Source organism: Prosopis cineraria, unplaced genomic scaffold (assembly GCF_029017545.1).
Source record: "Prosopis cineraria cultivar Desert tree isolate PC_DT_omini unplaced genomic scaffold, ASM2901754v1 PC4, whole genome shotgun sequence".
Lineage (NCBI taxonomy): Eukaryota > Viridiplantae > Streptophyta > Magnoliopsida > Fabales > Fabaceae > Prosopis > Prosopis cineraria.
This window is the reverse complement of record NW_026555335.1, coordinates 13,545,731-13,558,154: the sequence shown is the minus strand read 5'-3', so window position 1 is coordinate 13,558,154 and position 12,424 is coordinate 13,545,731. Positions and strand designations below refer to the sequence as shown.

The window sequence follows — 12,424 nt, the reverse complement described above, 5'->3', positions numbered from 1 at the left end:
GAATGGAACATAAAAATCTTGGAGAGGGCCGACATTGAGGTTTGAGGGAGGTTTCATCATCCTGTTCTTCGGCGTGAAGGCGCATTCTCTCTCTCTCTCTCTCTGTCTCTTCACTATGACGTTGGCAACTTCCTTTGCCAGCCCACATGTCCAGGCTTATCCCAACACTAGGAGAGATTGCCTTCTTCGTATCAGGAGAAAATCTCATAAGAACTTTCGCTTTCTCTTCACTTCACTTCCTACTACTTCTTCCCTTAGTATTAAGTCTGTTTCTAATCCAGTTCAATTTCACCCTCTGCCGGACTCAATACATGATGATTTCATCGAAGACCTCGAGAATTCCCTCGCTTCGTTTGCCCCGGTGAACGGAGTTCGTCAAATTGACGCCCCGGAGTCATCCTCGAGGATATTTATCCACGACCCACCTTGGATTTCCTCGCTCTTTTTGAAAGGTTTGTACTCGGAAACTTGCCAGGAATTGAAATTGGCGTTCAAGGAAATTGAGAAAAGGGAATATAATATGCTGAGGAGGAGGCAGATTAAAGCTGAGACGGAAGCGTGGGAGAGGATGGTGGAAGAGTATAGAGAGCTTGAAAGAGAAATGTGTGAGAAAAACTTGGCTCCTAATTTGCCAAAGGTGAAGGCTTTGTTTTTGGGGTGGTTTGAACCGCTGAAGGAAGCTATAGAAGCTGAGCAGAAGTCGCAGAGGTCGAAAAAGCAGAAGGCTGCATATGCACCACATATTGATTTGTTGCCTGCATCTAAAATGGCGGTTATTGTCATGCATAAGATGATGGGTTTGGTGATGCTGGAGCTTGAGGTGGGGTGTGTTCAGGTTGTTCAGGCTGCAGTTCAGATTGGCATGGCTATAGAACAAGAGGTAAATTTGAATGTTTTGAACTAACTATGAATATTAGGTAAATCCCTGTTCTCCCCAACATTTTAAGCAGTTGAGTAAAGGTTATTTCCGTGCATACATGTAGCACATGGTACTATAATTTATCCGTCCTCGTTATCATGCAATTTGCTGAACATGCATTGACAGCAGACACTGGTTTCTGTTAGCTTATGCAATTGATGCATTTACTTGAAGCATACAATGAAAATTCTGAATAACGAATTTATATACTAAAATCACTATTTCAATCAATAATGCCAATAGTCTTATCAGGATTAGTGGCTTGGCTTGGATTTTATACTTTAGATAGCTTTGTTTCACTAGTTTTGTTCTGATAGTACGTTCTGACCTCTTTATTGCGGGAAAAAATTTGGAGTTAAAAGATAAAATAATATTCATAAAAATCGGAACTTAAAAGCATAATATGTACACACACATGCACACATTTTCTCCTTGAAACTAGTACAAACCTGTTCTTTATCAATGAACCATTAAGTTTTGACATTGGTGGGTTGATGGAGGCTTAGGTAGTATGGGATGCTTCAGTCCCACGTTGAGTAAAATGAGATGGTCAATGGGGTATCTGATCTCAATAGCTAGCTTCTTGGAAGATTATTTATCCCTCTTGAATAACTAATTCATAGAGCATCCCGTACTACTCCATGTAGGACTTATGACATCCTAGACCATGTGGAACTTAGGCATCCTATACTACCTCACCTTAGTGTCCCTCAATTGGTCTCCCTGGAGTGCTGACGTTTTGATGGCTGCCCTTTTAGAACCATCTCTAGAGCATCCTATTTTGCTTCATGTGGGACTCAAGCATCCCATACCATCATAGTATGCTACCTTAGTCTTCATAGCACATGTCTCTTTCCACTAATTGGGCAGGGACTGAGAGGTCTTTTTTGTTGATATTTTACTCTGTTTCTTTGAATCACTTTTGCTTGGTTGTTCTTGTCGTAATGTAGTTTCATGGTGACTTTAGAAAAGGAGTACACCCTTTCTCAACAGTTCTACTTATGTTACAAATTAAGATATCTGTTATAATTGTCTCAATGTGTTGCAGGTTAGGATTCATAGATTTCTGGAAAAGACTAGAAGGCATAATGGTAAGAAGACAGTGGCTGGTGCTGAGGATGGCCTTAATAATGATAAAGAAAAAATAAGAAAACGTGTAAATAGTTTGATCAGAAGGAAACGAATGAAAGAGGTGCAGTTGCTATTGAAGAAAGAAGAATTTAGTCCTTGGGGGCGTGATACCCAGGCTAAGGTTTGTGGTTGTGCCCATGTGTGTGTGTTGTTTAATAAATTTTTTTTCATTTTTTGTTCTAACACTGTAATTTAATCAGTGAACCTAATGAAATATGCAGCTGGGATGTCGATTAATACACTTATTAATTGAGACAGCGTATTTACATGCTCCAGTTGACCAGTCAGCTGATACTCCGCCTGATATTCGACCAGCATTCAGGCATAGGGTTAAAGCTATATCAAAATATCCAGGGTGAGGGTTTGCTTTTTTTATTTTTTTTTTATTTTTCTTCTTAATCAATAATCCTTACTTTAGGACCTCAGCTCCTAGAAACATTGTCAGATAAGGGAAATTACAGATTGTTGGCTGTTCTGTGATAGAAATGGCCTGAGTAGATGTGTCCGGCATGGTACTTGCTTTTCTCTCTTTCTCTCCCATCATATCGTATATTATTCTTCCTTCCTTTTATGCTTAATCCATTCCCTATCCACCAAACACACAAGCACATGAACAGAGGCCACTGGCCTTTAGTTTAGAAGGTATTTTGGAGTATGAGGTGCAACCCTTGCTAGTGGAAAATGAAAGGATAAAACTACCACGTTTAAGAAAGGTTCACCTGCCAGTGATTGCAGATCTTTTAAATTGTTAACTAGGGAAAGAATCACTGCGGGGATGGTTTGCAAAGGATTGATTAAAGTTCTTTTGGAACGGTACTGTCTTATATCTTATGTAATTCTGAATTGCTGTTTGGTATCTGTAGGCAGAAGATTTTGAAGAATTATGGTGTTATAGAGTGTGACCCTTCACTCCTGACTGGGCTTGATAAATCTGTGAGTTGAGAAATCATGTTTTTATTATTTTTATTTTATGTTTTCATACTCTGCCCATTTTAAGTTGAACTACAAGGTTGATAATAAGCTTTTTCCTAGAAATGATTGCATAATAAACCCATTTTTATTTGTAGCAACATCTGCATTTTATGGTCTTTTTACTCCTCTTAATTGCACCCCCCCCCAAAAAAAAAAAAAAAACAGGGGGGGAACACCCACCATCAGGAAAATTTTTTTACTTCGACAACTTAGCCAAAGTTATGATTTCTTTTAAGCATATTTTAAACTCTTGATAGTGCCAATCCTTACAGAATTAGCCGTATACACCATAAACAGTCAATATGAATTGCTTGCTTACTAATTAGTGCCCTTGTTATTGTACAGGCTCAGCATATGTTAATACCTTACATGCCAATGTTAATACCTCCTAAGAAGTGGAAAGGGTATGGCAACTAAAATGGGTTGTACTGTTGTATTTTATTTGAATAGCCTGCATTTGGTTAGATTTTGTCTCCATAGAATCTAGGAATAATTTGGTAGCTAGTGAGGGGTACAAATAGCTGCCCACATTTTTTTAAGGGAAAAAAATCTGAGTCGCCCCTACCTCCCCATACTCTTTCCAGGTATGACAAAGGTGGGCACCTGTTTTTACCTTCTTATATCATGCGTACTCATGGATCTAGGAAGCAGCAAGATGTAATGAAGAATGTCAAAGGGAAACAAATGCAGAAAGTTTACGAGGTATTATATGTGGATTTCTGCTTTCCTTTTTCATTGTTAAGGAAGGAGCGAAGCAGTATTCCATAGAAAAGAATATTCTTGTTAAAAAATGACACATCGTTTTATTGTTTGTACAATTCAGGATTGATGATCAGGAATTTGTTGAGAGCTGCAATAATCAAGTTTATTATTTGCTAATTTCTTCCTTATTGAAGAAAGGGCATAGTAGTTTCTTATTTGTTTTGGAATTTATTGTCTTCTACATTTACAGGAGCATTGAATTCTTTGAAAGTTCCTAAGATGCCGTTCATTTGGCTTTACTACTTTCATTCGTTTATTCATTATGCATTATTGCTTTTGCTTTTCTCATATAAAGTTGTTCCTATGCATATTCCCCTGCATCTCTGACCCATTTTTCTCTGACTTGATGAATTTTCAGGCGTTGGATACACTTGGAGAAACCAAATGGCGAATAAATAAAAAATTACTTAGTGTTGTGGAGTCCATCTGGGCTGGAGGTGGTAATGTTGCTGGCCTGGTTGATCGTAATGATGTAAGCACAAATTGATAGAGAACTTATCTAGTTACCAAATGGAACAATATAGGATTTTGAAAAGGTTGATTGTGTTGGTTTCTTCTTTTGTCTGTGTTTATTCTATTTACCCAATGCTTTTGAAAATGAGAAAAAAGGCCCTTTATTGTGGTCAAATGGGTATCGGAGCTTTACATGAATAAATAAAATAAATTTTAGATACTATCAACTCATAGAAGGTAACTTTCTGAATCATTCAAACTTCTTTAACAACTTAATTTTCTTGCTATTGTTCTTATCTGAAGATGAATCTTTAATACAGATTTGATTGAGCCTAGACTAATTGTGGGATAAAATCACCTTGAATGGTAGTGGCTGGCTTAGCACCCTATCAAACTTTAAAAAGAAAAATTTTAGGATTTTTTTGGTTAATTGTCTGATAAAATGTAATTGGGTTTATGTTATAATAAATTCTGGTCCTCTCCATCCCTATTTTTCATAAAGCTTGAAATGTGGTGAATTCTAAATGCCTAGTTATTACCATGCACTCACCTGTCCTTTGAATTTCTCCTTTAACTCTCAGGTTCCTGTACCAGAGAAGCCTTCTACAGAGGATTTGAAACTAATTCAGGAGTGGAAATGGGATGCGAGGAAGGCAAGGAAACTTAATCTAGAGAGACATTCTCAAAGATGCGACACTGAACTTAAGCTCTCTGTGAGATCTCTCATCCCATTGTCAAAAATCTTACATGTCTTTAAGCACTTGACAGTTCCAATTCCATTTGCTGCGTTAATATCCCATGATCTTGCCTACATCTTGTGAAGATGTTAATCAATGTAAATAAACGTAGGCTTGATTTCCTAATCTATTCATGAGTTCAATTGGAACATGAGTCGCATAATCTCACCTTTATTTTTATAACAATTTAATTTCTATGTCGCGTTTCATTAGATGAGCAATAACTATAAGAAAACAATCTGAAACAGGTGGCTCAAAAAATGAAAGATGAGGAAGGTTTTTATTATCCCCACAATCTTGACTTCCGTGGCAGAGCATATCCAATGCATCCTCATTTGAATCATTTAAGCTCTGATCTATGTAGAGGACTACTTGAATTTGCTGAAGGGCGGCCATTGGGGATGTCTGGCCTACATTGGCTTAAAATACATCTGGCAAATTTATATGCAGGTGGCATTGAAAAGATGTCTTATGATTGCCGCCTAGCATTTGTGGAGAATCATCTTCATGATATATTTGACTCTGCGGATTACCCTATTAATGGAAATCGTTGGTGGTTAACAGCTGAAGATCCTTTTCAGTTCCTTGCTGCTTGTATTAATCTATCTGAAGCTTTAAGAAGCTCATCGCCGCATTCTATAATCTCACATCTGCCAATTCATCAGGTATATGCTTTTGGGAGCCTTAAAAGCTGGGGAAAATGGATTGTATAGCTTCTGCAGATTTCTTCTATAAGTAACCAAGTTGACTCCAAATTCTCCCATCTGCATTTGTAATGCAGGGCTTTTCTTCTTTTGTAGTCTTATATTGCAAATATTCGCATCTTATTTTATTTTCAATTGAAAATGTTTACTTTATCTACTATTCTGAAAAAATTTCTTCATAATTTCATTTACTATTTTCAAGAAAATTTATTAGTAATGCAATTCTGATGAATTTTAGGATGGTTCCTGTAACGGCTTACAGCACTATGCAGCTCTGGGAAGAAACCATGTACGTTCATTTATATTTCATAGCTTGAATTTTCCATAATTATGAAATATGATTGTACTTCCTGGATTTGTGGGAGCTTGAAGATGATTTATTTTTGTATGGCTTGCTATAGTATTCATCTAAAAGCTTCACTGAATCTTGAAAATGTCAAATGACGAGAAAGTTCTCAAATGACGAGAAAGTTCTGCAACTTGACATCATTTCAGCTTGTTCCATGCGTAGAAGATGGTCCCTTTTCATGTTGAATTATTTTGGGTTTTTTGAAATCTTCTTATCTCCGTGTTAAATTGCTTACTCAATAGGTATGGTGGTGGCAGCAATCTTATCTTTCATGATCTGTTAAGTACCTCCTAGTTCCCCTTTCGTCATGACATGGTAGAAGCCTGTTGGCTAATTCTGGATGTTCATCTGTATCTCTCATTCTAGGTTTCCTGGATTTATTTGTAGTTGGACATGCTATATGCTGATGTTCTGCTTTTGAGACAATAGTAAAAATCTCTCCATGAAGCTTAACAAACTAATTTTAGTTATATAGATACTAAAGTACTTGTTAACACAAAAATGATATTCTAAATTGGCTACCAAAAGAAGGTTAGTTAAATTGATTAAATTGAGTCTAAAATTTTTGCTGTTGCTAATTACTTTCACTTGCACCTTTTGTGTGTGTGTTCACTATACTTGTACCTTTTCAGCCAGAGGCTGCTGCGGTTAATTTGGTTGCTGGAGAAAAACCTTCTGATGTTTACTCAGAGATTGCGGTTAGGTATGTTAATCTGATGTTTGTATGTTTTGCATTATAATCTCCATTCCATACTCCATTATTTTGAAATCTGGTTTGAATGAAAAAATGTATTGTTTTTAGACCTGCCTGGAATTTGTGCTTGTTTGAGCTATCGTTAGGATAGTTGCTTGCTTGTTAGCATCTCTTACCTCAGTCACCTGCTTTGCTTGATTTCTTCTACGCATGAAAGAAGCTTCATGGTCTATCATCCATTGGCCATACATTTAATTGTTGTCCAAATAGCTATGTATAACTGATATTATATTGTTACTTCAATTGTATGTTTTGGCACTTGCAAAGGGTTCATAATATTATGAGAAGGGACAGCAACAAAGACCCAACTGCCTATCCAAATGCTTTATTGGCAAAGATTTTAATTGATCAGGTCAGTCTTCTTTTTAAAGGTTGAAAGTTGTGTTATATGATGAACTTAGGCTTCAGAAGTTAGCAATGTCTCTTTTTCTTCTTACTCTTAATGGTTGGAAGCTTTCAGGTTGATAGGAAACTGGTCAAACAAACGGTGATGACTTCAGTTTATGGTGTTACTTTTGTTGGGGCACGAGAGCAAATAAAAAGAAGATTACAGGAAAAAGGTCTCATAACTGATGACAGGCTGCTTTTCACTGCAGCCTGCTATGCTGCCAAAGTAAGCAACCATATAAATGAGGAAGTATTGACTTATTGCTACTAGAGATAGTTACAGCTATCTTGATAAGTAACTCTTTTCTTTACAATTATCATTCCCTTTTTGAATGTTTGGTTGAGTAGAAAATTATTATTTCTAAAAGAAAGAAATATAACTCTTTGGGATACTCTTTAAGACCTTAAATCTCTGTAAACCCTCACATGCTGAAGCTAAAATGGAGTCAACCAATCGAGAACTTCATGCTATTGTGCAAGTTGAAAAGTTGATTATTAAGTGGGTCATATCAGGACTTCTGATTTGATTATCCTTTACTTTCTACAGGTGACATTGGCTGCTCTTGGAGAAATATTTGAAGCTGCACGTGGCATCATGGGTTGGCTTGGTGATTGTGCAAAGGTTTGCTCTCTCACCACCTGCTAGACTTTCAGTGATGCTGATATTGTTTTGGTCTTGCAGATCTGGAGTTTGTGGGTTGTGTTACTCTTTTCTGCTATTACATTGTATATAACTTCTACAGGTGATTGCTTCTGAAAATCAGCCTGTTCGTTGGACTACTCCTCTTGGTCTTCCAGTTATACAGCCATACAGTAGAACTGAACGTCATCTGGTGAGCTTCCCATGCACAGCTATTCAACCTATTGTTTTAAAATTAAAAACTTAATTTGCTCAACAGTGACAAAGGTCAGACTAGTTAATTAGTTAATCAACTATTTGTTTTCTTCTAGTTTTGTTGTACTGTTTGGCTGTTTATTTTGAAACACCTTGTTGATGAATCTCACTATGGGCTGCAGATCAGAACATCACTTCAGGTTTTAGCATTGCAACGGGAGGGTAATGCAGTAAGTTGACACATTTCTCTTGTTCCTTGTGTTTTTTACTTTTCTGAATTATTTTTTCATTTCCCAAATCTATCTTCATTGCAGATTGATATCAGGAAACAGAGAACTGCCTTTCCTCCAAACTTTGTACATTCACTTGATGGTTCACACATGATGATGACTGCTCTTGCCTGCAGGGATGCTGGCTTGCGTTTTGCAGGTTTGAATACCTAATATTTACCAAAGAAATCATGTACATGATTTGTGAAACTTCAATTTTTTTTTTCAAAAAATATTAATATTTGTTTCTCAGAAAAATGTAAACAGTTTTCTGCTCTCTGCTTGGATATGCTGCAGTTTTCTTTTGCCATCATTGCATTTTTTTTTTATCAGAAGATATTGGGATAAAACTGGAATAAAATACATCTAAACTTGTTAATGCTTTGCACTATTTTAAGGAGTAATGTAGTTGCAGTTTAGTTATGCTTGGAAAAGTTTCTATTTATGGCTTTTAGAAGCCCCTTGGTTCTATTTCCTTCATAGAATGTGACTTTAGAACTTATTTCTAATGGTTATTGATTTAGCATCCATTTTGTTTGAGAAACATTTTTAATTATTAAATTAATGTTTTCAGTATACATAAATAGTGGGTCTTTGGAGTTTTCCGAGAACTGTGGGTCTGCCCTCAGTTTGTAGCAGCTGTCTCTGACTAGTTTTAGAGGCTTGGTAGGAGCAAAGTAAGCAAAGTCTTGTCGGGGACTAGAGATGTTTAATATTTTGGGCTATTTAGTTTATTTGGTTGCAGCGTAATGCTTGAGTGCTCATTTTCTAAGTGCCTTATTCTTCAAGGGGATTTTTCTGTCTCTTCTTGTTTCACAAGACAAGTAGCCTTTTTTTGGCGTCTAATTTTTGGTTCAACTCATGGTTTTTACACGTGGCTTTCCTTGTCAGATCTGCTGAAAAGTTAATTTCTTTATGATTGTTCTTTTTCTCTGTGTTTTCCTCATTAGCTTTATTAGGAGAATGTCTGATTCTACACTCTGATATACTTTCTCTTTTAGGCTTGACTTCATTTTTCTACCTCGGTTTGCCCTTTTAATTGCATATATCCTCCTTCTCTTTATATTGATCATACTACCTCTTGATCCTTAACCAAACCCCCCCCCCAAAAAAAAAAAAGACAAAGTTATCTCTCTCTCTCTGTTTTTTTTTTAATGGACATTATGGTCAGAGATAAAATTGCTTGTTAACAAAATTCTTCACTGTTTGCTGAAAATTGCTTTTCAATTTTCCCCCTTGCTTTCTCTTTTGCTCGATGAATCTTCAGACATAAAGTAAATTAGTATTTTGTTATGGTTTCTTGAGTTGAGATGTTATTCATTTCTTACTGTGTATATCTCAATCCATTCGCTGGACGTCTCTGATCATTTAATTTGCCAAATTGTACTAGTAGTAGAATCTACTAAAGATCTTTAAATATTGCTATGGGTAACCTTGCATCAATTTTTTTTTTTTTGACAATGATTTGAGCCTTAGTAATCATGTTTGTGGGTATCAGTGTTGCCAATGCATCTTTAAAACATTCATCACAGCAGTTAAAGCCCTTTTTAATCAAATGGCTCTATGAATATATTTATGCTTTCTTGCACTTTATGTGCACTGTTGTGAGACAATTTAGCGGCCGGTCAATTCTAGAGATAATTTAGTGGCTGGTCAATCCGACAGAAGAAATACGTTTTTTTCCCCATGTACTCTGGTGCTCAAATTTTGTGAATCACATGTTTGCAGGGGTTCACGATTCATTTTGGACACATGCGGGTGATGTTGAGCAAATGAATAAAATTCTTCGAGAAAAATTTGTGGAGCTTTATAGCATGCCAATACTTGAAAATGTAAGTTCTTGTTGTATTATGAGGATTCTGGATTTATGATATAATTTAGGTATAGAAAAGCCATACGTAACTTTTTCTCTCGTTCTATCAAGTATCAAATATGAGTTTTGGATGCCTTGTTTTATCTTGTGTTATGGGGATGGTTAAAGAATACTTCTTATCAAAAATCCCAAGTTTTTTGAGAAAGATCCAAAGAAAAGGTTTAATTCACCAAAATTCTCAACATGAAGACCCCAAGTGTGAACTTGGAGAAAAAACTGACGTACCTTGTATTTTTGGGATGAAAAGTACCAGGATTTGGATTCTGGACCCAGGTCAACTTGTTTATTGATTTCTTTATCTCTTTATAAGAAACTTCCTTAAAATGACACAATATGTATAGACTGCTTCCATCTTCCCTTGAGTTAGGCAACACTTACTCTGTTCTACAAGAAAGTGGATTCTGTGATTTTATTTAAAGGCCTTCGTTAAATTAATACTGACTCTGGGCTTCAAATTGATATTAAAACATGGGGATCACACCCCTTTCTTGATTCATTGCATTTTTTTTTTCCTTTTAGATGAACCAGAATGTGGACCTTATATATATATATATATATATATCTTCTTAATCTTGGCATAATTGAACTTTAAATTTTTTACAGTTGTTAGAAGGCTTCCAGACATCATACCCAGGATTAGATTTTCCTTCACTGCCAGAGAGAGGTGATTTTGACTTGCGCAATGTTCTTGAGTCACCATACTTTTTCAACTGAGCTTCTCTTCTGAAGACTGAGTTTCTGTAGAAGTGATCGTTCCTTTGCCTCTATGATGAAAAATTATTGAGGAACTTCTGAAACATAGCTTATCCTGTTCTGGAAGTTGAGATGGTGACAACTGCCAAAAGTTGCTTCTCACGCAACAGGAAGTGAAGAAAATATGTGCCAATGGTCTCCTTGGGTAGTCTCTTGTTGGTAGAATGTTGCAGATATATTAATCCTCATGGCTCAAGATAATATACTTTTAACATAGTGGGAAGGAAATTCTCCACGAGATTTTAGTGTTGGCGATCTCCTTCACGTGGGTTGAGATGCAGCTGGGTAAGAGACACAGACTAATGCTAAATTCTTGCAGCATGCCTTCTGTACAGAGAGGAGCTAATGGCCAGAGGTAATTTTGATAATGCAAATTAAGCAATTTTTTTTCCTATTTGATTGTAATATAATGTATAAGTAGCAGTTGTATCATATAGGAAGAAACGTTCTTGAGGGCAGAAAGATGCTGTGATGTGTACATAGAAGAATTCTTCATTTTACTGATTTAATGGAAAAATAGAGAATGAATTGCAATAGGAAAGTTCATTTACTTTGAAGAATTAATGACTTCTATTTAAATATTATGGTTTTTCATATGACTATTTTTATATATTTAATTAAATTATATTATTTTAATTGTGATCCGACTGATTCATGGTTGACCCTTAGTTAGGTCATTAATTTTTAAATTATTATTTAGACTAGTTCAATGATCGATTCAATTTTTAATATCTTGATAAAACTCAAAAAAATATAGTGAAAATTAGCAAAGTCTCCATGGAATGATGATATAACAACAAGTAGCTTTATTTCATTAGATAGGGTCAGCTAGATGAATTGAACGATGTCATTGTGCTCTATCATTAACTAAACTTTTAAAAATATTATTAACCATAAGGTTTCATTTAATGACTTTTATGAGTAATGGTTCTAGTGATTAGTAGTGGTGACTTATGCTAATGATTAATGATAGTTTTCAATTCCAATAATCAAATATAATGTACTCTAGAAATAAAAACAAAAATAGTTCTAAAATGTTTTTTTTTTAAATGATAACAGTTTTGAGAATACTTATATTCAAAATATTTACTTAAATGATTTTTTATTTTTAAAAATAGAAAATAATTTTTAAACAGAAATAAAATATAACCTTAATCTTTCATAAGATGCATTTTACTCAATGTTAGATGAAAAAGAAGACTTGTACAATCATAGAGGGATGATAGCTAAAACATGCCTCGAGAAATATTTTAGCTTTCTCATGATTGAGCTGAAACTTCTATCAAAACAAGCTTGAATATACATTCAAGTGACGGTGCATGAATATCAAAGTCATGTTATATGATCATAAGGACAAACTGTTGTAATGTGAGCCTAAATTAATCCATATTAAGTTGAGATGAGATCTTCTCATAAGAAAGCCCTCTCACTATCATGTTTTCAAGATTTGAACTTGAAATCTCTAATTAAACTAGTACAACTCTCTTTTTTAATGAATGACTAATTTGATTATTCTCTATAATTTT

General features: G+C 35.3%; 1 protein-coding gene across 1 annotated transcript; it reads left to right on the top strand.

Annotated features, from left to right (window-relative positions):
• On the top strand, nucleotides 1-11,462 carry LOC129308785 (DNA-directed RNA polymerase 3B, chloroplastic-like). Its single transcript, XM_054950149.1, has 19 exons — nucleotides 1-880; nucleotides 1,968-2,171; nucleotides 2,272-2,405; nucleotides 2,914-2,983; nucleotides 3,368-3,426; nucleotides 3,607-3,724; nucleotides 4,143-4,256; nucleotides 4,819-4,950; nucleotides 5,223-5,639; nucleotides 5,917-5,967; nucleotides 6,660-6,730; nucleotides 7,049-7,133; nucleotides 7,242-7,394; nucleotides 7,716-7,790; nucleotides 7,912-8,001; nucleotides 8,186-8,233; nucleotides 8,318-8,432; nucleotides 10,001-10,104; nucleotides 10,749-11,462. The coding sequence occupies exons 1-19, from the start codon at nucleotides 116-118 to the stop codon at nucleotides 10,857-10,859; spliced, it is 2,916 nt and encodes a 971-aa protein (XP_054806124.1). The 5' UTR covers nucleotides 1-115; the 3' UTR covers nucleotides 10,860-11,462.
• The last annotated feature ends 962 nt before the right edge of the window (nucleotides 11,463-12,424 follow it).